This window comes from Aplidium turbinatum, chromosome 4 (genome assembly GCF_918807975.1).
Source record: "Aplidium turbinatum chromosome 4, kaAplTurb1.1, whole genome shotgun sequence".
Lineage (NCBI taxonomy): Eukaryota > Metazoa > Chordata > Ascidiacea > Aplousobranchia > Polyclinidae > Aplidium > Aplidium turbinatum.
In genome coordinates this window covers 18,213,190-18,235,755 of record NC_137475.1, presented here as the reverse complement: position 1 = coordinate 18,235,755, position 22,566 = coordinate 18,213,190, and the positions used below count along the sequence as shown (strand labels likewise).

General features: G+C 40.9%; 1 protein-coding gene across 5 annotated transcripts in view; it reads left to right on the top strand.

Moving 5' to 3' along the window:
• Nucleotides 1-22,566, top strand: part of LOC145769666 (aquaporin-3-like) — a 138,441-nt gene that overhangs the window by 9,107 nt on the left and 106,768 nt on the right. Inside the window, exon 1 of one of the 5 annotated variants that reach the window (XM_082581341.1) lies at nt 18,273-18,593. The exons of 2 other annotated variants lie outside the window; for them this stretch is intronic. In XM_082581341.1, coding sequence (XP_082437467.1) covers nt 18,557-18,593 — 37 coding nt within the window. In that variant the 5' untranslated portion in view covers nt 18,273-18,556. Of the gene's footprint in view, nt 1-18,272; nt 18,594-22,566 lie in introns of those variants that run through there. 2 more of the 5 variants (XM_082581336.1, XM_082581335.1) reach the window with 2 other exon arrangements.

Genomic DNA, 22,566 nt, shown 5'->3' with positions numbered 1-22,566 from the left:
GCTTTTTCCTGACGATTCATTAACTGCAGTTGATTAACTGGAAATTTTCTTGGATTGAAACAATCTAGAAAAAACACTTTGTTTTGGGAAATATTTTGGTGATTTCATACGCCCTTGCAAAACATGGCGGTTCCAAGCTTTTGTGACATAACAATTTACTGAAATCGTACCCCCTAGGGATTTAGTTTATTGTACAGAAACAACATTCCATGATTTCATCGAAAATATTGTTTGCGATTTGTTGCTTTTTTATTGTAACTTGGGAATTTCAAAACACGTAAAAAATTATGTGAAATCAGCGCGCTTGTGCCTGAAATATTATCAGACAGTTTGTAGGCAAATGTGGGGCAAGAGTTCTGTTCACTTGTGAACTTGGTTTGTCAGCCAATTCGGATTTATTTAGTAAGTCGAGATTTGTAGAATTCGGATAAGCAGCTTTAAAGAGATTGCTTCATGTGAGTACAAATTGATTACTAATTTGTAAATTTGGCTTTTGCTATGTGTTAGACGTCTGACATATCTATCAGCCCTGTACGCGCTGGGTCCACTTGAAAAAAGGCTTACTTAATGACAAAGTTTTATTGCGCATGATCTACGTATGATGAAGATGGTAATGAGGTGTCATCAGAGTTCCTACATAATTTGAATTGAGGTGGACTGAGTGTGCCTGTAATTTGCATGACAAGACTGAAATGCGTTGCCGGTTTGATTTTGCTGAGCTGTTATCGTTTGTACTGTAGATGCACCTTTAGCTAGTAATAATGCTGCTTGTACTAGTCTACTTTAGCCAACATTATATTGAAAGCTTTTGTCCTCAATGTAGGCTAAGTGACAAAGAACAGTCCTTGGGATGCCTCAGGAGGCAAGAAAAGCTTTCCAACTAGTGATAGACATTGTCTATTATGGTGTCATGTTGTTATGTATTGTCATTTGTCACTTTTTGTATTATATTGTAATCATAGACTCCTTTAGATAATAGCCATAGTTTTGAGAAATACATATGATGTATATGTAATAACATGTTTCGTCACAAACTCCTTTAAAAATGTTTTGCTTTACGAGTTAGACGCAAAAGTGGGCAAAAATGACCAATATTCAGTAATTTGACCTTGAAATATAATATTTTGACCTTGAAAATAACCTCAAATGGTGTTGAAAGTGACACCATTGAACTCGCCATCCACAAAAACCCTAAAATGGATTTCAACATTGTGTCTCTAACTTCTCTAGAAGTCCTTTTGTCCAGAACTCAAGTTAATCCTTTAGACTCAAGTTACAAACCCCGAGATCGTAACATTCCAGTCCTTATCTAAAGGAGTCTATGAATCAATGTATCAAACCCACAACAATGCTTAATATGAACGACTCGGTTACATGTCTTGTAATACAAACGAATTTATTTTCACCCGAGTCAGTTCAATTATAAACAGTTAAAATTCGATCAGCTAGCAGCTAGAATCAGTGGTTCTTAAACTTTTTGAGACACGCCTCCCTTTGACAATTCAAACAAAATTCGCGCCCCACCTTGTTTCAAAATCATTAAACATTAAGCAGAACAGCAATTTATTTCAAGGTAAGTTGCTTTAATGCGAAGGATGTAACTTTTTTGTGGATACCTTCACTTCAATTTGGTGTTTTCTCAAGGACAGTATCAAGGTTGGAAAATGAAGCTGCGTTTCCTTTTTGAACTTGTCGATGCCACAGCCCCAGTTTTGCTATGAAAGCATAGATGGCATCATAATTTTTGATGCGATTTGTATTCTTGCCCTGGAGGAGCAGATTTAAATTATCATAATAAGGGCTTCGAAAATGTCCATGCGAGGTAGGCCAACTCGACGATGCCAAATTCTAAAAGACGCTTTTACAACTTCCGCCGACGACGATTGGCGAAAGCACTCGCTACTTGCAATCTTCATTTTTTTAAAAGAATCTTTCTTGCGTTGGAAAATAGCTAAAGATTTACTTTGGCAGTCAAGGTGTTTTTTTTTCATGATGACGCTGCGAACGAGTTGGTCTCAAACCGTCGTTGCTCAGATTTTAAAAACATATGACGCATTGTGGTACAACTTGGTCATTTACTACAGCATCTATAAAGCCAAACTTCAGATAATTTTTATCATACTTTTTCTTTTTCCCCACTCATTTTATGTCAATAGAACTGATTAATTAAAAATAAACCTAATTAAATCAATGCTAAAATTAAAAAATATAATTTTCGCATGGTAGGCCTACTATCAGAGTTGGGGATACTGTTGTACTTCTAGCTTCTGTCACTTGTTGGTCAGTCGTTGCCATTATCATTTCAACTAAAGCTCGAGGCTGCTGTGTCAGAAAGCCGTTGTGTTACGAGAGAGGTGTCGCGCAAACATTTAGCAACGTCTAAAACATCACAAAGAATGCGAGATGTGACAACAACACGCTCTACAAACACTAACACAAAGTGTCATCTTCAACAATTGACTGTCCACAGTGTCCAGCGTAGTTGTGAAGACATGTTTAGTTATAATTTATGCAGAGTTTTTCAATTTCTTGCGCCCCCCTTGTGAGCCTCACACGCCCCCCAAGGGGGGTGCGCCCCCCAGTTTAAGAACCACTGAGCTAGATCATCCTCAGTTAATCTGAAAGCAAACAACACAAAAAATCAAATGATGAAGCATGAAAAACGTTTCACTCTTGGTACGTTAAAGAATTGATGGAGAAGACTAATAACCAAAGGCGAAACAAATGAAAAATGGCACGAACGAGTTTTGTTAGTAGATACGGAGCCTTGTTTTGAATTACTCTTTGCGATTGGCGAGAACAAAGACAATAGCGTTTTCGGCTGGCGCCCATGACTAACTTCGGCTGGAGTCTTCCAGTCGAGGTATGGGTGATTGGGTGAAGTGTGCTTCTGTACGTTGTAAGTACTAACAGATGAGCATTATGCTTGCTCACTTTTCCCTTGCAGTTTTTGTCCATTTCCCTTTTAAAGGTTTGTATGAAGCGTTTCGATGGTGTTACGATGTAATCTATTCGTAATTTCGAGCTGAACTTCTTGAACTCCCCAGACGTGAACTGACTTCTGTTGTCTGAGACAGTTGTGTCTGGGGAGCCTTTATTTGTAAAGATCTGTTGAAATGCTTTGATCGTTGCTTTAGAGCAGAGAGGTCACGAACCTGCGGCCCGTTAAAGAATTTTGTGCGGCCCACAAAACAACTTAAACAAAAATCCCACTAAGCAAAAAAAATCCATGCTTCAATGTTATTTTTTAATATTTTATGCTTCAATGCTGCATTAGATAGCTTCAGCTGTATGATTGGCATGGGCTTTTGTTTGTTGTTTGAAAAAGAAATTTCATTAACTAATTTGTTGTTTCGGAGCATACTGGTCGAAACATTTAGTCAACTTGAGCAAAAAGGATAGAGCCAAAAAAAGAAGAAACCATACTCAATTACTCATATGAAAGCAAACGCTTCGAAAATTAAACTGTCGTCATTATCAGTGCAAGTACTGTTGCTCTATCCTTTTTGCTCAAGTTGATTTGTTTTTATTTTTTACTGTTGTAGGCCTACAGTATGTTTCGATTCTGCGTAAGATAATTTCAACTGTGTGGGTTTTATTACTTTCATCTGCCGTTTGTTACTTTTCATGAATAATATCTTGAGTCGCTTCTAAAAGATTTCATAGTAGGTTATGATTAAAAAGTTGTGTGGCCCGATAACTCATGTGTAATTGACAAAGTGACCCGCTACCGCAAAAAGGTTCGTCACCCCTGCTTAGAGGTTGCCTTTCCGATGTTCTGCATAGAAACATGAGGATATTTTGAGTGTACATCAACCAAATCATCCACATCTTGCCTAAGAAAGGTCCAGCATAGTCGAGATGAATCTGCTGCCACGGCTTTGTTGTTTTCGACCATGCTTGATATTCTTTGTCTGGAGCTTTTGCGACAAGCCTGCAAGGTCCGCATGACTTGACCATCTCTTCAATGCTTTTGTTCAACTCTGGCCACCGTATGATCTGCATGCCATTTGCTTCCTTCGAGTGATTCTCCAGTGACCTTCATGCAAGAGTTTTAAAACATGTGTCTGGAAGATTAGTTTTAAAACGACCACAATGGTTAATTTTCCCTAAAGAAGCTTGAAGTTCTTGAAGGTTTTGCGTCTGGGGTAGGCTAGTCGTTTTATTGCTTCGACTGATGTGCTCGACGGTCGCTTTCCGTCTTTGTCGATTACATGACCAAGGTACTTGACCGAATCGTTGAAAAATTCACACTTTTGTACTTTAACACAAAACTCATATTCGCTTAAACGTTCCATAAGCTTGTTTAAGTTGTCATTTAGATATGCTGCTACACCAGGGATTCCCGAAATCATTTTATCCATGCAACGTTGAAATTGGGCTGGCTCGATGCCACATCAACACACATACGACTGTAGTGTAATGGATGAGACCAAAAGGTGTGTTTATGACACAAACTTTTTTTGTTTAATCATCGAGCTCTAATTACAAGTAAGCATCCGACAAGTCAATTTTAGAAAAATACTGGCCTTTTTCCAGCGATTCCAGCAATGTGTCCACTGTCTAACGTTGGCAACGGATGTTGATCCACTTGCATTTGTTGATTCAGTCCCTTAAAATCACCGCATTTGGATGGACGACAAGTGGCTCCTCGTGCCCCATCCTGTGAGTACCACCTAGTGAGTATCTATGGAGTGAGTACCATTTAGTACCATCCTGTGAGTGCCTATCATCTACACATAAGCAGATGAGAAACGAAACTTGCCAACAAAGAGCCTCCACCCGGACGGCACAGCTGCAAGAGGAAATTGATAAACAGGGATAAATCCGACTTGGTCTTCGTGAGTGTCAACAGCTCTCTTCCAGACAAACGTGTGCTTGAGAAGTTTCTGTGGTCCCGACACCGGCCGTCTCTCATCATCGCTCCAAAACTTGTGGCTACTGTCCCGAGTTCACCGGTAATTATTATGTCGTATCCAGGCTTGTTCCCGGTGGTTGAAGATTTGGATTAAGTGGACGGGAAGGCAAGGAAGCCAATCTTCGTGTCCACCTTCATGCATGTCTTTAAGTGTCTTGCCAGAGACACAGCTGCATGCTCTTGAGCGGTGTCGAACCGGCTTCCTTTCGAGTACCGTGACATGTTTTTGCAGGCTCTCCAGGGCTCTCACCACTCGGTTAAATGCAAGTGACACCGGTGAAGCAATGGAACTTCAAAAAGGCCGATTGGAATCAATACAGCCTCTTGACCTATGAATTTACTGCAAAGTCACCATCACCTGAAACATGCAACGCAGACGCGGCATACCAGGACTTCTGCAATGTCATAATAACTGCGGCAAAGGTCACAATACCCCGGGCCATCGAACCAGCTATACACCATGCTAGGACACTGAGAGTTAGGCTCTCTATCGCTCCTACCTAAACACCACACCTGGTACTGCTTCTAACACCGCTACCAGACTATTTGAACGGCTGGACGCAAAGAAGCTTGAGCGATGGAACGAAGCTGTCCAAACCAGCTAGTGCAGAACGGTGTCTACAAGATAAAGGACCACAAGGCATCCCGCCTTGTCGCCAAGGAAGTATCTGCGCTGAGGCGAAGGAAACACCACAAGAAACAATCTCTGGAGATTTCACTCCAGAAGAATTTGCCACCGCCCTTTGCTTTGTGAAACCACACAAGTCTCCAGGGCCAGACAAGATCTGCCCTGAGCTTGTGCTCCATGCTGGCCTTGACCTAGTTTGGTTACCTAGATTCCTCTCTTCCTGCTTGCACCACCTCACAATTCCAAAATCGAGAATAGTTTTAGTAGTTGCAATCCCTAAGCCTTACAAGCCACCAGAGGACCCAAGGAGCTATTGTCCGATATCCCTCCTCTGCGATCCTTTTAAAATCCTCCACAGGCTGACCGATGCATCTTGGGGTGACACTAGACAGATCGCTCACATACCGCTACCATTTGGTGTCACTGTGCATGAAACTGACATCCCGTGCTGCGCTATACTCAAGCGACTGGCAGGCTCCAGCTGGGGGACGAGGGCTGATACTTTGCGTATAGCAGCCTTATCCCTTGTCTACTCTTCAGCAAAGTAGTATGCACCTGTCTGGTGCCACAGTGCTCACTGCCATAACATCGACACTGCCCTAAACGGCGCCCTACGCACAGTGACCGATGTCTGCGTCCCACACCATTGGACAATCTCCCCCTTTTCGCTGACATCCAATGATCCAACCCGCTGAGCTTCGTCGCGAAGAAGTCACTCTGTCGGTCGACGGGCACTGGAGCCTAACCATCTTCTCCACCACAAGATCTCTGCTTTCCCAAACGAGCAACCCGTCGACTGAACTCAAGACACCCATTTGTTCTAGCCGCTCAATTTCTGATCAAAAAAGCTGATGTACAAGATATTTTTGTGGCTAATTGGGTGGACCATAAATGGAATTCTGTATGGAAGTCAAGTGCCACTAGACTCCATTCGTTCATGGTGCCGAGGAACAGACCACATCGTCAATGACTGTACCAATACCATCTTCAAGCCACCTAACGGAGTGGAAGGTCTGCAGGTCATGGATGATGAAACCAAAGACTGGCTGCTCTGCAGTAGCCTTCCAGTGTAGTCCGGGAACATCGTGAATCTGAGGTGGTAAAAGGATAGACCCTCATAGACCCAGAGGCTCACACGACGACGACGACCGCTAATTCGTATATTTCCATTAGCTTTCGACATCGCAACAATTGAAGCTGTCCAATCACATTAATTTATTGACTACAAAACGTTACGCTCTGCAAGTCTGTCCAATTTTTCATTGATAGCTTGCCTGTTAAAAAATAGAATTGGTCTTGGTGTAGAAAAAAGTTTTAAGGACGGTTTTAAGTGTATAAAAACTTTTGTTTTAACACATTTCCCAAGATCAGACAAAAACGCTCTGCAAAATTTGCAAGTTAAAGCTGAAACTTGCCTTTCTCTATCCATTGTTAAAACTTCTTTTGTCTGTTGAATACGTGATGTTTTTTTGTCTGAAACTTGATCTGGTATCAGATTGCCCTGACTGGACAAGCCAAAACTATCACTCCAGTCTAGACTCTAGACCCATTAGATTTGTGCATTTGTTTTAATTTTCTCACCTCATTTGCCAACAAGATGCTCATCTGTTAGTACTTACGACGTACAGAAGCACACATCACCCATGTCTCTATTGGATGACTCCAGCCGAAGTTCTTCATGGGCGCCAGCCGAAAATGCTATTGTCTTTGCTCTCATTTAGTACGATTAACTTCATGCTTGTTTTTATTTGACAACCTACTTGAACATTTACAAACCATTGACCGTTAGCATGCAAAGGCCTACCACCACAAGCATTTAGAGAGGTTTCGGATGGATAGCATGTGGGAGAACCTAACTCATGATATCCATCGAGCCCAGGGGTGTCCAAGCTTTTTGCCAGGCGTGCCAGATTTGATCATGCGGAAGTGCCCGCGGGCCATCAGTCTCCGATAGCTTAATCTTGTTTTCATAAAGAAAGATGCTTATATAGTAGTATCGTGTTATTCAATGTTAATCATTTTCATACACCAAAGCAATGTGCAAGTTTAAGTATTTTGCAATATAGCCTAGATATCACGGGATTTGATAACTGATAAGTAAGCTATCTGCTTTTCCATCTGAATTTGAAACTTGAAACATAACATCCAGAAACTTTGTCAAGTATAGTTAGCCAACTATGTTAATGTGAAAGATAAAACTGACATCTTGATTTTAATACACAGGTTAACACTTAGAAGGTTGGGCTCCTGGAGTCTTGCTCAGTTTGGGGGGGGGGGGGTCTGTCGATTCTTCTTACGCTTTAGGAGTGATATCTCTGATATTTTTTTAGGCAGATAGATAGATTTTTAGGCAGATATTTTTTAGGCAGATATTTATTTTTTTAGATATTTTTTAAGGCACGGTTTCAAAATTTGGGATTCACTTTGTAAAATTATTCACGCTGAGCATATCCGAAAATTAAAATTATGTGAATTTTAAAACTGCTCATATACGTTGAAATGTTGAGGTGACTTATGACTTTTGGATTATTTTGCAATTAAAGCAATTGTAGTGTGAGTTTACACATTATTTTTTGGTAGAGTAATGAAGCACATGCATTGCAATGTTGTGATTAAATTTTTTTTACATAATCTCAATTTGAATCTATATTTTTCATGCAAATAATAACTTTTCCCATGCTCAAACATAAGCTCGCTGCTTCTTTAAAAAGAACAATACTTCATCAATTACATGCAGTAATGAGATTTCTGAACGCGCTTCACACCAATTTGGATTACGATCATGTGACCTCGGTTCTTAGAACAGCAACTCCTACGCTTTATTAACAAATGTAGACCAGCTGAAGAAGCAGGGTGGCGTTTATCAAATACTATTATGTAATCCACGAAACGAACGGGAGATCATGCAACAAAAAACGCGGTTTAAATGCAATGTATTGTAGTTGCAACACCGTCTCTCAATGTAAGTTCAATGTGAACTCGGCTAAATACAAGGCTAGGAGTAAGATTACCCTATAAAGTCGATGATGCTCTACGTAAACAGAAGTCAGAAAGAAATTCAAAATAAAACAGTTACGGTTCATTAATTAACAGAACGTCACAACGCTTTTCGTCAGAAGCAAAATCTGTTATGCCTCGTGCAAAACTGGTCATTTTCTTGTGGATTCAATAAGCTCCTCAATAGGCTACATATGACACACACTAAAATCCAAACAATATTTACATTTGTTCAACGGAGTATTTACTATGCGTCAAATCATTGTGAACCTGGAGAAATACTTTACAAAGAAGCTGCCTAATGGGCGTTTATGCGATAAAAATGTCAGTTTGGCAGCAAAATATTGATAAGTATTTTGATTTGGTTACAGCAGGGGTGTGCAACGTGCGGCCCGCTGGCCAAATGCGGCCCGCGAAGAAAAATTGTGCGGACCGAGAAGATGTGCCAATTTTGAATTGTGTGCGACCCGCGAAACGTGTTTATAATTTAGTTTAGTCTGGTAGTCTACGTGCGAACAATTCATTAGAGTGGACTATTGTACATTTCTTTTAAGCATTTTAGAAATCTCCCACCAGCCACCGCTAATCCGATTATATTTAATTATTTGGAACGTCAGTAGATCAGAGGCACATAATTGCGCAGGAAATAGCTCAAACTATGAAACCATATTTTGACTGTAATTTTGTGAAGCAGTGTCTTATCGATGTCGCAGAAGAAATATACATTCCCTAAAATGAAGAGTGAGTTCGAGAAAATAAGTCTGTTACGGTGGACGATAGCGAGGCGTATCGATGACCTTGCTTGTGATATTAGTGACACTCTCAGGGATAAGGTGAAGAACTTTGTTTCATGGGGTTTTGCGATGGATGAAAGTACGGACCAGAAGGACACAGCACAGATGGCCATATATGTAAATTGAGTGGACAAAGACTTGAACGAAACGGAAGAGCTTCTGTCACTACAGTCAATGAAGGGCACGACAACCATTGCTGACATTTTTATTGAAGTAGTTGATGCTTTTAATAAGTTAGAACTGGACTTGTCCAGCTTATGCGGAATCATAACTAATGGTGCTTGATCCATGTCCGGAACTGGCATTGGTTTCATAGGTCTCTTGAAGTCTGCCTTGAAGGAGAGAAAAATCGATGATGTCATAGCAATTTTTCATTGTATCATTCACCAGCAAAACTTGTGCGCAAAATCCTTGAAGTTCAAACACGTCTTGAGCCCGGTTATTAAGGCACTAATTTCATTCGAGCACGAGAGCTCAACCATCGTCAGTTTCAAAAGTCTTTGGATGGTCTCAATACGACACATGAAGATGTAGGCTCCTGACTTTTCCGAGGTGCGTTGGTTAAGAAAGGGCTGCATGTTGCGACGATTTTACAAACTGTGGAAAGAAGTCGTGAATTTTTTGAAACTTAAAGGATACCCAATAGCTGAAATGGAAGACGAAGACGAAATGGAAAAGTGGATATGCGATCTAGCTTTCTTGTTGCTATAATTACGCACCTGAATGATCTTAAAGGGATAGTAAAGGAAAAACTTGACTTGGCGATTTTCCACGTTGTTTCTGTTTAACATGCTACCATAAAACGACTTTCAATAAAATTTTGCCCCATTGCGGTCTGACTACCATTGCGCGCGTGCTTTTGTCAGAGCTTTCAAAACAAGATTGGGCTTGAGCAGCGAAGCGTGCGACTGTACAGTCTGCGTCACTAGAGACTAGCAATCAGCTGATCTCGCAATAATTGTTACTGCGGGCGATTTGACTGTAGGCTATGTATGTATGTACGGTACATCAAAACATCAAATTTCAACATTCGGAATAAGAAGTCGTCCGGAAAAGAAGCCAGCTGCAAATTTCTCACTGAACTCACTCAATTTCTCACTTTCTCACTGCAAATTTCTCACTGAATTATTTTTGCAAAGAGATAAGGTCCCCTAATAATGCCATAAGAATAACATGAATAACAGAAAAACTACTTTTTTGTGCCTGCAACTGCTAGAAAGCATATGTTAAATAAACGTGCGGCCCGCGGTTTCACCCAAATATTTATATCTGGCCCTTCTGTAATAAAGGTTGCACATCCCTGGGTTACAGTATACAGTAATACCGGAATGCAGCAATTGGCACAAGGCTCTTGCAGCAACGTTTTGCAACTTGATTCAATGGTAAAGCAACCCAAGTTCAGAAATATTTAGGAATATGCAATGAGGCACATTGAAGTTACAAGTAGCTGCACATTTACAGTTCGATAGTACGAGGAATTGAATACAACGCTAATACAATCATTTCGACGTGGATTCAACATCGCAAGACGGTGTAAACATGCGCCTGTTTGCAATTAAATTACTTCTCTTCTGTCCTTGTTTGTATAAAAGTCATAAAATCAGTCGTTGTATCCGTGCTAAAATTCAGCTATGTTCAAACCGCATTATATTGATATTTTCTAAATAGAAAATGGATTTATAAAATATGAATACAATATTATTTCAGCATATAAAAATGCTGAATTTTACATCGAGTATTACGATTAGTTTGATGACCCACTTTTTATGCAAAAGGATAGATGATTTTGATAAGCAATCTAATTGCAAAACCGCGCATGTTTACAAGTATTCAACGTCTTAATATGTTGAATCACCGTAAAAATAGCTATCTGTCTAATGAAAGGAAAATCTTTCATTGAGCCCCTCGTTTTATTTAGGCTGTGGTTGAAGCCAAAGTTTATAAAACCGCAATCATTCAAATAGTTTATTCTGAGCAAAAGCAAGCTTGACATACTCGTATGGAATGTGCAGGGCATAAAGGCTTTTCACAGCATTGACATTGGCCACGGTTTTTTGGTAATTTATTCTTTCTGGCTTTGGCACCTTCTCCCATAATAGCGTGTTTGCATACGTCGCATCTACGTCGTGTCGACGATAGTTGGGGCAGGGTGGCCCTTCTGCCGCTTGGAGTTGATACAATGGTTGTTGAAGGTTGTTTCCCTATTACTGCTTCAATCTTATGTATGGTGTGATAGTTTAGGCCCTGCAGAGATTGCGACTTTATGAATGGCTTCACGAGTTCCATGGCCAGTTCCCAACCGAAGTCGAAGGATTTTCACTTGCGTGGATCAGTCCCTTCATTTAGTGCTAAAACTGTAGATGCGTTGACGCGGCAAGTATCCAAAAAATAAGCAAACGCAGTAGTTGTGGGGACTTCGCTTTGCACGTGAATGAACCCATCCTTTGGTCGATGATATCGGTGCCACCCTTTGTGAAGTCGTAAAGCTTGTACAAGCCTGGCTTCTTTTTGCCGTCATCATTGGTAATCCCCAATGGAGGTTGCATGGTCGTCAACATCAACACATTCCGCATGCCAGAACTCTTCGTTTTTACTACGTAAGAATGTAGGCTGAGATCAGCCTTGTTGTATTTCCGTTTCATTGACTTAGATACACCACAGACCACACTTCAATAGATTACACTAGAGGTAGGGGATAAAGTGTGACTTTCTCAGATTTTGCTCTGTCCACATTTTTTGGAAAGTATTTATGATAACTATCAACAATATGCAAAAATATTTGAAAAATATTTATTTTTCATCAGTAGACACAATTTTTAAAATTTTGACCATATTTGTGAGAAAAAACGTAAATATTCGGTTTCGGGATGTTTTGATGAATTTATAATAAAGAGTGTAGAGTAGAGTGTAGGTCCTCTACATGCACGTATGCTAGGCACGTTCCACCTGACCCACTTTATTCTTCCACACATCCTTAATTTTATTTTGACCTTAGTTGACCCCAAGAGCAGAGGCTTGACCTTTCGTTTCGTGACCTTTAGCATAGTGAAAATTTGAACAATTTTTTTTGTGTATGAAGACAGGAAGAATATTACGAAGTTAATAGTTGAAACCTACGAGAGATTGGCTACAGCAGCCTCACTGACTACATCTTCTATTGTCACAGCCAAGCAATTATGGGACAAAACAGATAGCCTAATGGCTGATGCTGCACTGCTGCAGCCCTGCAAACAAGAACTTGCAGGTGGAAGAGCATGTTGCAATTGCATTGTCTTTTGACCATACCATTTGCTTTGCAAAAGCCATATTGTTGAAAAACTCAACGAGTCAAATGTTAAAGTTCTTGCTGGTTTGGCAAAGAGAGTAGAAATTAGGGGAAGTTGGAAGACTGGAACAAAGCTCTACGCCCTATTTTTAGAGGCAAAAAGGCTATTGTTGTGTCTGGTATAATTGCAATATTAAAGTTGGTTACCCATGATAAATCGGGTAATTCAACTTCACTTGCTGATGAATTTGATCTTATTGTGGAAAGAGAACAGCAAATCAAGCACATGTCACTATACTGCGAACAGCATTTCACCAAGTTGAGTTATTCAGCAGCCTCAATTCTTCATGTATTACCATCGCTTCATATGCTACTGGACGAAACATCCCGGACGAATTTGTTGGTTTAGGCATGTAAACTCTATTTAAACTGTGAGCTTTTTAATCACAGAATTGAAGGTCATATCTGTTTTTATGCACAAGATTACTCTGCCTCTCTTGAACTGTGTGGAAGTTTCAAACCAGCCTTACCTTTTGAACATATTCCCACAACTACAGGGTCATCAATAATTAATTAACGTTATAACTTCAAACAACTGTATTTAACAAATGATTGACAATTTTTGAGTAATAAACATAGCCTACAACATTATTGTCTAAGAAATAAATATTTAGAAAAAACAAGTTTTACTCAATGTGTTCGCCATTTGCGTCGATAACAAGTCGGAGACGCTTCGAAAAGGACCTGCAAGAGCCATGAATAACTATTTGAGGTATTTTGGCTCATTCTTTTTTCAGATTAGCCTTCAGCGCTTCCAAACTTTGGTGGTATTTAGTCGAAACCTTGCTCTCAAGGTAAGACCAGATGCCAAAGTCTAGGGGTTGAAGGAGGCCATTCTTTCTTGGAAATGAAGAACGGCACATTGGCTGAAAGCCAGTTTTGCATTCTCTTAGCTCCATGTGAAGGGGCAGAATCTTATTGGAATGACCAATTACGTTTTTTGAAGTGTTTCTTTTCCCAAGGCAACAATGAACCCTCAAGAATATCATTTCTGTAGTTTTCTTGGTTCAATTTCACTCCTTGATCCACAAAAATCAATGGACTCCTTCCTGATTCGTTGACTGCGTCACTGATGCCGCCCCTTGTCTCCGAGTGACTACCCGGGGTTCCACGTCACCATCTCTTGACCAAGCACGATCATTCTGAGTTAAAATGATGCTAGACATCAAATTTCTTCTCATCGCTGAACACAAGGTATGGCAGCGTGCCTCTTCCTTCAATGCGTCAGAGCAGAAATCTGACTCTGGAGGGACGTTTCTCAATGGTATTGGCATTTAGCAACTGTTTCTTCATGTGTTTGAATGGGATCATCTTCAAATCCTTCTTGAGAAAGTTCTGTGAAAATGGTTCCATAGGCCATGTTTGCCTCCTTTGCCAGTTTTTGAATTGGATCTCTTGTAACGCTAATTATTGATGACCCTGTATTTGAAGATCTTAAGAATGGCAAAATGGATACTTTGGGTGATTTTGTTGTGCACTATTATACACGTTCCCACAAAGGTAACATGGTGGTAGAAGTTAAACATTTGCATAGAGTACAACCTAAAAGCAGCCTGCTATAGACAATTAGACATACCTCGAACATAATGACATTGAGGATGTTGACATGGAGCAAGTGTTGCCATGTAAACCAGATGGGTCTGCTACTATTTGGTGAGTCCGATTCGGTGAGAGCCTTTTCGGTGAGAGCCCTATTCGGTGATTTTTTTAAAAATTATCGGGTACTGTAGCCTAATTATCATTGCCGCTTTTACATCGTTTTAACGTCGCTAAACGTTGAAATAAGACCTTAACCGTAATCCCTAAGCCCAAAACTCAACTCCTAACCTTAACCCCTACCCTTAACCCCTAACCTTAACCCCTAATCCTTAACCCCTAACCCTATAACGGCAATGATAATTAGGCTGCGGTACCCAATAATTTAAAAAAAAATCACCGAATAGGGCTCTCACCAAAAAAGGCTCTCACCGAATAGGGAACTCACCGAAACGGGCCATTTCGAAACCAGATGGTGATTGGGAAATGACTGGTGGACGCATGATGAAATTCACGCTTAAGAATGCAGATGACATTAAAAACGCATTTTTATCTTTAGGCTATATTTTCGAAGTGATTTTTTCCAGGTTCTCCTTGCACGAAAGTGTGAGTTTCACGCTACGGACTTACATTACCCGGATTCCTGCTACCGAAGCGTAAAACTCACACTTCCGTACACTTCCTGCTATGGAAACTGCAACTACGGTACCGGTACCCGAAAACTGTTACGCAGTGTGTGTTTTCACACTTTGGGGAAAGGAATCAGGCATGCAGCTACCATTTTCACACTTGCGCGCCCGAAAGTTCTGCTACTTAACTTCCATTTTCTAGCTTCAGTTCCAGGAAAAAATGACCAATTGGTCATGGTCATACATCTGGGGACCGAATCTCGGAAACTAGACTTGCGTACCTGATTTCCTTGAAAATTAAGGCTACCATATATTTTGAATTGTTGGTGTGAGTTAATTGTAAACATCATTGAAATTTAGCTTTCTTTTTTGTTATTCTTCGTTTCGCAAATTTAGAAAAACTAATCTTGTAAATGATGTCTACTGATGTGTAGTTGACGGATTTTAATATTTTTCGCAGTTTTGAAGCCGTACAAAAAAAATGTTTCCAAAATGGTTGGACACTGATGTTTTTGACACTACCCCCAAAAAAATGTGTTGTATCCCCTACCTCTAATTACACACAGACCACTTTATTGTAGCCTACTTTCTTCTCCAGCTAATCTATCTCATCGTCTCTAGTCTCGTAACAGTCGCACGTATTACATAACGATAGTAAAATGTAACAATGGTTTCTATGACGAAACACTACATCCCTCTCTTTATTTTAAACTTTAAAATACGGTACAGATCACATAGCTAATGCAGCTTTAACATTGAAAGACAAGAACATGAATGAGCTTTTATGAACTGCTACAGCTGCACTTTAGTGGCGACTCAATTACGAAACAATTGATGACACAAACGGTATGTACACAGAACATCAGACCAGGCTATTACTATTTCGACGATATGCCTTAATATGCAAGTATGAAGTAAGACATAAACAAATAAAAAAATTGTTAGTATGTGGTAGGTTTCTCCAATACACGTAAAAACAAAACTACACAATATTACCACATACAGTAAACATGTTTATGTGAGAACATAGTCATTAAACCTTGTTGGTTTAGTTATGGAGCGAGAAGATCTACGTTCTGGCATTTGTAAACAAGGGGGTGATAGGTTCATTGAATCTGGTTCATCGACTGTGACTAGCGGTGAGTCGTAAGTATCACTTTCACGATGACTATTGTCTGGCCTGATATATTTCTTAAAGAAAGACGAATTACGTTTTAGTTCAATACCATCCTTATCCATAACAGTAACCTCACCCTTTTCTTTCGAGACAACTGTTTGAGGGACAGGTTTAAATGTAGGAGACAATTTAGAAGTTTTAGGATTTCTAACTAAGACTTCATCACCCATTTTTATTTCCGATTCTACGGCCCCAACTTTTTTTGTCAGCATAGCTTTTGCTTTTCAATTTGTTCTCCCAATCACGATCTCTCACTTCTTCGTCGAACTGTTGTGGCTCACGACACAATTCTGGAAGTTTCGTTTTCATTTCTCGTCCAAACATCAAATAGTACGGAGATGCACCAGTGGATGACTGTGGTGTCGATCGATAAGCCATCAGGAATTTACTGATCTCCTCTTTCCATTTTTTTCCGTCCACATGTGCAATTTTGATCGCTTTCATCAACGTTCTGTTTTGTCGCTCCACCTCTCCATTTGCTTGTGGCCACAATGGCGTCGACTTTTCATGCTTTATGTCGTACTCGGTTAAGAAATTTTCAAACTCTGAAGAAACAAATTGTGGCCCATTATCAGTTCTCAAAGAAACTGGCACACCGAATCGTGCAAACATAGGCACCATTGCGTTTATCATTTTCGTGGTGGTAGTAGACTACAAGACAGCTATTTCATAGTACCCAAGTACTGTAATAGTCTACAACAACTAAAATGTTTTCACCGCTTGGCAACGGTCCAAGAATGTCAGCTGAACAAGCTTGCCATGGACCGTTCGGAGGAACCACTCTTGTCATCGGCTCTGGTTTTGCATATTCGCTTGTCACTTGGCAACCATGACATTTCCTACACAACTTCTCTGCATCACTGTCAATTTTAGGCCACCACACTTTCGTGCGTAGTCTGTTCTTAGTTTTAACGATTCCCTGGTGTCCTTCATGTGCGAGCTCCAGAACGCGTTCTCGCAAAGACTTTGGAATTACTAGTCGTGTTCCTCTTAAAATTAATTCACTGTAACAACAAAGTTCATCCTTAACATGTAAATAGCTAAATTGAGAACACTTTGACCAATCGCCAGATTTGACATATTTCCGAATTTCTTCAAACTCCTTGTCACGAGCAGACTCTTTTTCAATTTCTAGCGGTGTTAATGCAGCTGGAGTACTGCTTATTGCTACCAACCTCACAAAATCGTACTCTTCATGCGAACCGTCTTCTTTTGATTGTGTGGAGTTGAGTCTTGATAAGGCATCTGCAATGTTCGTACGTCCCGGTCTGTAAACAACTTTGAAATCATAAGCTTGTAACCTTAGAACCCATCTTTCTATTCTGGCAGATGGTTTGGACGTTTTTTTGTTATAAATAAACTGTAAAGGTTTATGATCTGTTTCTAGCTCAAATTCCTTCCCAAACACATACAGATTAAAGCGTTCACATGCCCAAACTAATCCTAAAGCTTCCTTTTCTGTTTGGCTATAACGCTTCTCACTGTCAGAAAGACTCCTTGACGCATAGGCAATTACGCGCCATAGCCCATCCTGTAGCTGTGTAAGAACAGCTCCTAAACCGACTGGTGATGTATCTGCAATAATGCGTATCTTGCAATCGGTTCGGAAAAATGCTAATGCATTAGCTTTGGTCATCAATGATTTCAGCTGTTCAAAAGCTTGTTGCTGCTCCTGCTTCCACTCAAATGTAACTTCTTTCTTTGTCAGATCAAGTATAGGCCTAGCGATCGTAGCAAGATTTGAAATAAATTTAGAAGAGTATTGAACCAATCCCATAAATGATCTTGCTTCACTTGAAGTTTTCGGTGGTTCTGCATTCAGTATTGCTGCGACTTTTTCCTCGCTAGGACTGACACCTTGCTTGCTCAGATTGTGTCCAAAAAACGTCAGCTTCGGTAAACGAAATTGGCATTTATGTTTGTTCAAGGTTAATCCGGCTTCCCGTAGTTTTTCTAAAACATTAACTAATCTTTGGTCGTGTTCTTCTTTGTTCTTCCCGTACACGATTACATCGTCTGCGATGTTGGCTACTCCTTGGCATTTCTTCAACACATCGCACAGAATCTTTTGGTACTTTTCTGGAGCGGAGTTGATTCCAAACATCAAACGTTTATAGCGATAAAGTCCTTTATGCGTCACAAATGTTGTGATGTAACGACTTTCTGGCTCTAACATAATTTGATGGAAACCCCACTTTAAATCGAGTTTACTAAACATAGTGCTACCATTCATTCGATGCAACAAATCTTCAATAGTTGGAATGGGATGTCGTTCCCGGATGATTGCCTCATTCGCTCGACGCATGTCTACACACAATCGTACATCCCCATCTGGACCACTTGGCAATCATGAACGCATTGATTGCTCAACTTTTTGCTTAATGCTGGGTTAGCATGATGATGTAATAGAAGCGTTTGTTCTAGATTTCACCGTAATATCATTTCTGTATTCTCCTGATTAGTAAAATTTATTTGAGTTTTCAACTGTTTGCCGTTACTTCCTCAAGCCTGGTCAAATTATAGTATTCGATAGTTGCGGTTTTGCTAAAACAATGAAGAAAAGAAAGAAAAAAAGTAAAGAACATGGAGGTCATGAACATTTTATCTAATTAATACCGTATGTAATTTTTCGCTCGTTTTGGTCCACTAGTGCTGAAATCTATTTATATTGTAGGCTAATTTTGTTTCGAATAATTTTTGTTTCGGTCCAGTTGTGCTGAAGAGTTCTAATGAACGAAAACATGTTCCACAACATAAATTAAATTATATTTATTGAAATACTATTGTGAGTGCTAGCCTGGTCAAATGTTTTAAGGTTCAGACTTTTAGGGAAAAAAAGCTATCGATTTGTATCCCCATCTGGCTTTGGGATAATAACAACGGGTGAAACCCAACCTGTAGGTCCCTCGGGAACTTCTTCAATGATGTCTGCTTCGAGTAGGTCTTGCAATTTGCACTCAACTTTACCCCTAAGTTGAAATGGAACTTTACGTACTGGTTGAGCTACGGGCTTTACCGATGTGTCAATGTGTAACTTTAATACATAATTTTTTAAAAGTACCACCCCATTAAACAGTTTAGGGTAACTATCAAAAACATCATTACACAGATTGTTTACACGTGAAGGGCCAATACGCAATACACTTAATTTTTCTGCAGTATTTCTACTTAAGAGACTAGGTGCATCACAGTTAACTACAATAAAATCAGCTACACAGGCACAATTAGCATCCTCACAAATTACTTCTGCAGTAAATGTACCTAGTGTAGGTAACGGTGTAGTACTCCCATATGAATACAAAGATTTAGCTGATTTCCGACATTGGGCAACAACATTACGACATTTTAACCATTCTCAAGTATCTTTACTAATCACATTACTGGCAGCACCTGAATCGATCAAAACATCAGATAATTTTACACCACCAATTTTCAAAGTTATTGTACAAGAGTTCTTACGTGTCCCTTGTAAGTTGAAAACTTCTTTGTTGCTCTTCTCGTTTTCTGCGAAAATATAAGTCTTTCCTTCTTCCTCCAATGTATTGATATTGGACTTGCGCTGCACTGGTCTCCGCGACGGCGTATTCCGATTCATCTTGATGTCAGAAGGATATTGTGACGTCACACATCTGTTCGTTCGGGACCGTGTTCGACATTGTAAAGCAAAATGTCCGACTTTGCCACATTTGTTACATTGCTTGCCTCTTGCTGGGCATTGTTGATCAAACTTAAAATGTCCAGTCTTACCACAAGCAAAACATACTTTCCCTTCCTTCTTGATGATGATGGCGTATGAGCGATCTTTCCAGGCTAGATTGGAGGGCAGGAAATCTTCAGCCACTCAGCAGTCTCGTCGTCCAGGACCCTCAGACCATGCGCACCGTGTGGAGGCCGGTGGGTTAGGCAGTGGTGGATGACATGGTCTGCAGTCTGTTCCGTGGCACCACACCCGCATTCTAATGAAGGAGCCAGGCCCCACTTGTGCATGTCCGAACGAAAGCGGCCGACGCCAGTTCGCAGGCGGTTAAGCCTGACCCACGCAAGCCTTGCGAGGGACATCTCTGGTGGACGGGGATCGGCGTCGGGTATGAAGTCACGGAGCGTGGAGGTGTGATTTTGCCACTCCGTGTTCCACATGTGGTTCGTCCAGTGTGCCGCACTTAAACCAAGTTCTTCTGCGTTCTTAAGTAGTTGTAGTGCGGCAGGCACAAAGGGGCGTCTTGATTTCTGCCGCTGCTTTATAGGTGGTGGTCGCTTGAATGTTGCATGGAGGAGATGGTCGGGGTCCAGAGCGCGGCGAGCGAGAGAAATCGTGGCTCCTTTACGGCGTAGCTCAGCGGGTTGGATGCCTGCTAGCTAGGATAGGTAGGCACTAAGCAGTCCGTTGAAGTGGGACGCAGGCATCCAGTCACAGTGCGCAGTGCATCGTTGATGGCGGTATCAATCTGGTGGGCGTGAGAACTACGACACCAGACCGGCGCGCAGTACTCAGCGGTGGAATGAACAAGGGCTAGGGTAGCTGTACGAAGTGTTTTAGCACCAGCTCCCCAGCCGGAACTCGCCAATCGCCTCAAAAGTGCGACGCGTGTAGATAGTTTTTTTACGCAGTGACTTCAAGTGCCGGCGGTACGTGAGTGACCTGTCCAGGATAATGCCGAGGTATGTAGGTTCGGCACAGTAGGGCAGGCGTTCCCTATCAATGTTGATGTTTATCTCACGCTGTGCCTCCCGGTTGTTAAGGTGGAAGGCCGTCGACACTGTCTTTGACTTGCTGAGCTGTAGCTTCCATTTCTGGAGGTATGCTGATAGTGTTTGCATGTCTTGGCTGAGGTTCCTCTCCACTGACTGCCAATTTCCTGCTGAGTGCAGGAATGCCAGGTCGTGTGCGTAAGCATATTTCCTGGAGATGGTGGGGGGCAAGTCGTTGGTGTAGCCTATATGTTGAACAGGAGAGGAGCCAAGACTGAGCCCTGTGGGACGCCGTTTTTAAGTCGGCGTAGTCTGCTTCGACGACCGCTACCGGTTGTGGGGATAAAACTGCGGTTTTGCACAAGTTCCATCATCATATGGACCATGTGTCTGTCAGGGAGCAGACGGAGTAACTTGCAGGTAACTCGTAACTAGGTAACTAGGAATAACTCGCTGTTTTCCCTTCCTTCTTAATTGAAAGCAATGCGCGTCGATGCTCTGGGTGGCGCACTTCGTTGACATGAACTGATGACATAGGCTGCATTGTCTTTAATTGATTTTCGACATCTTCATGAACTTTTGCAATAACTATTGCATCATTCAAAACTAGGTTATTTTTTTCGAGCAACTTTCTTCTCTATATGTTAGAAGCACATTTTTCAATAACTTGATCTCTAATGTAGTCATCTCTATTGGTTCCAAATTCACACAACGTTGCTTGCTGGCGCAAACGGCAAATCAATTTATCAATGGTCTCATCTTGGGTTTGCGTCAGCTGTCTTTCAAAACTTGTATCTTTCAAAAGGAACATTATATTTAGGCAAAAAGTACTCATCCAAAATTGCTAGAGTATCGTTAAAAGACTTACTGTCGTCATTTTCGTCCACGAGGCTGAAATAAACTTCTTGAACCTCTTCTGCAGCTGTGTGTAACAACAACGCTTGCTTTTGTTTATCGTCTGCGATTCCTTTACTGATTGTAAAAAGAGAAAATGACCTTTTCCACTGGTTCCATCTTTGTCCTAAACCATGTGAATCACCTTGCACTTGAAACGATTTGAGACTGCCTAGTTCGCAGACCAGCGGGTTGCTTCGAGCTACAGTAACTTGTTCAGACATCTTTCACTTAAATCCTCGTCGCCATTGTTGTATTTCCATTTGATTAACTTAGATACACCACAGACCACACTTCAATAGATTACACACAGACCACTTTATTGTACTTTCTTCTCCAGCTAATCTATCTCATCGTCTCTAGTCTCGTAACAGTCGCACGTATTACAAAACGATAGTGAAATGTAACAATGGTTTCTATGACGAAACATTACAAGCCTCACTCGTCTACCAATAAATTTCGTACGAAAATCCCTCCCCACCACTCACTTGCTTCACTTCCAGGGGTATTCCTCTACGTATAGCGTTGAGGGTTCCCACTGACGTTATACCCCTGTCAAGCAACCACTGCGCGAGTGGTATAGAGGTGTACAAGCGGTCATACGAAATATTCCGACCTTGAAGGTCACCGTGTTGTTCCAGGCTCATCACCATTCTTTTTACCACTTCTTCTGTTCCACGAACGTAAAAATGAAATGGCCCTTCCTCAGGGTTGGTTAGGTAAAACCTCTGGGAGGTTTTTCCCAGTTTCCCCCGGGTAAAACTGGGGGAAACCGGGTAAAACTGGGGGAAACTGGGTAAAACTGGGGGAAACAAGGGAAAACTGGGGGAAACCCTCAAAACTTCTAAATGTGTTGTTTGTGGAGTTTCTTATGCAATATAATGACTAGCCAGCTGTTTATCTGTTATCTCCTCACATTTTCCATCTGAATTGCATCAATACTTAGATAAAATAGATAAAGCTCCGGATCATCACAGAG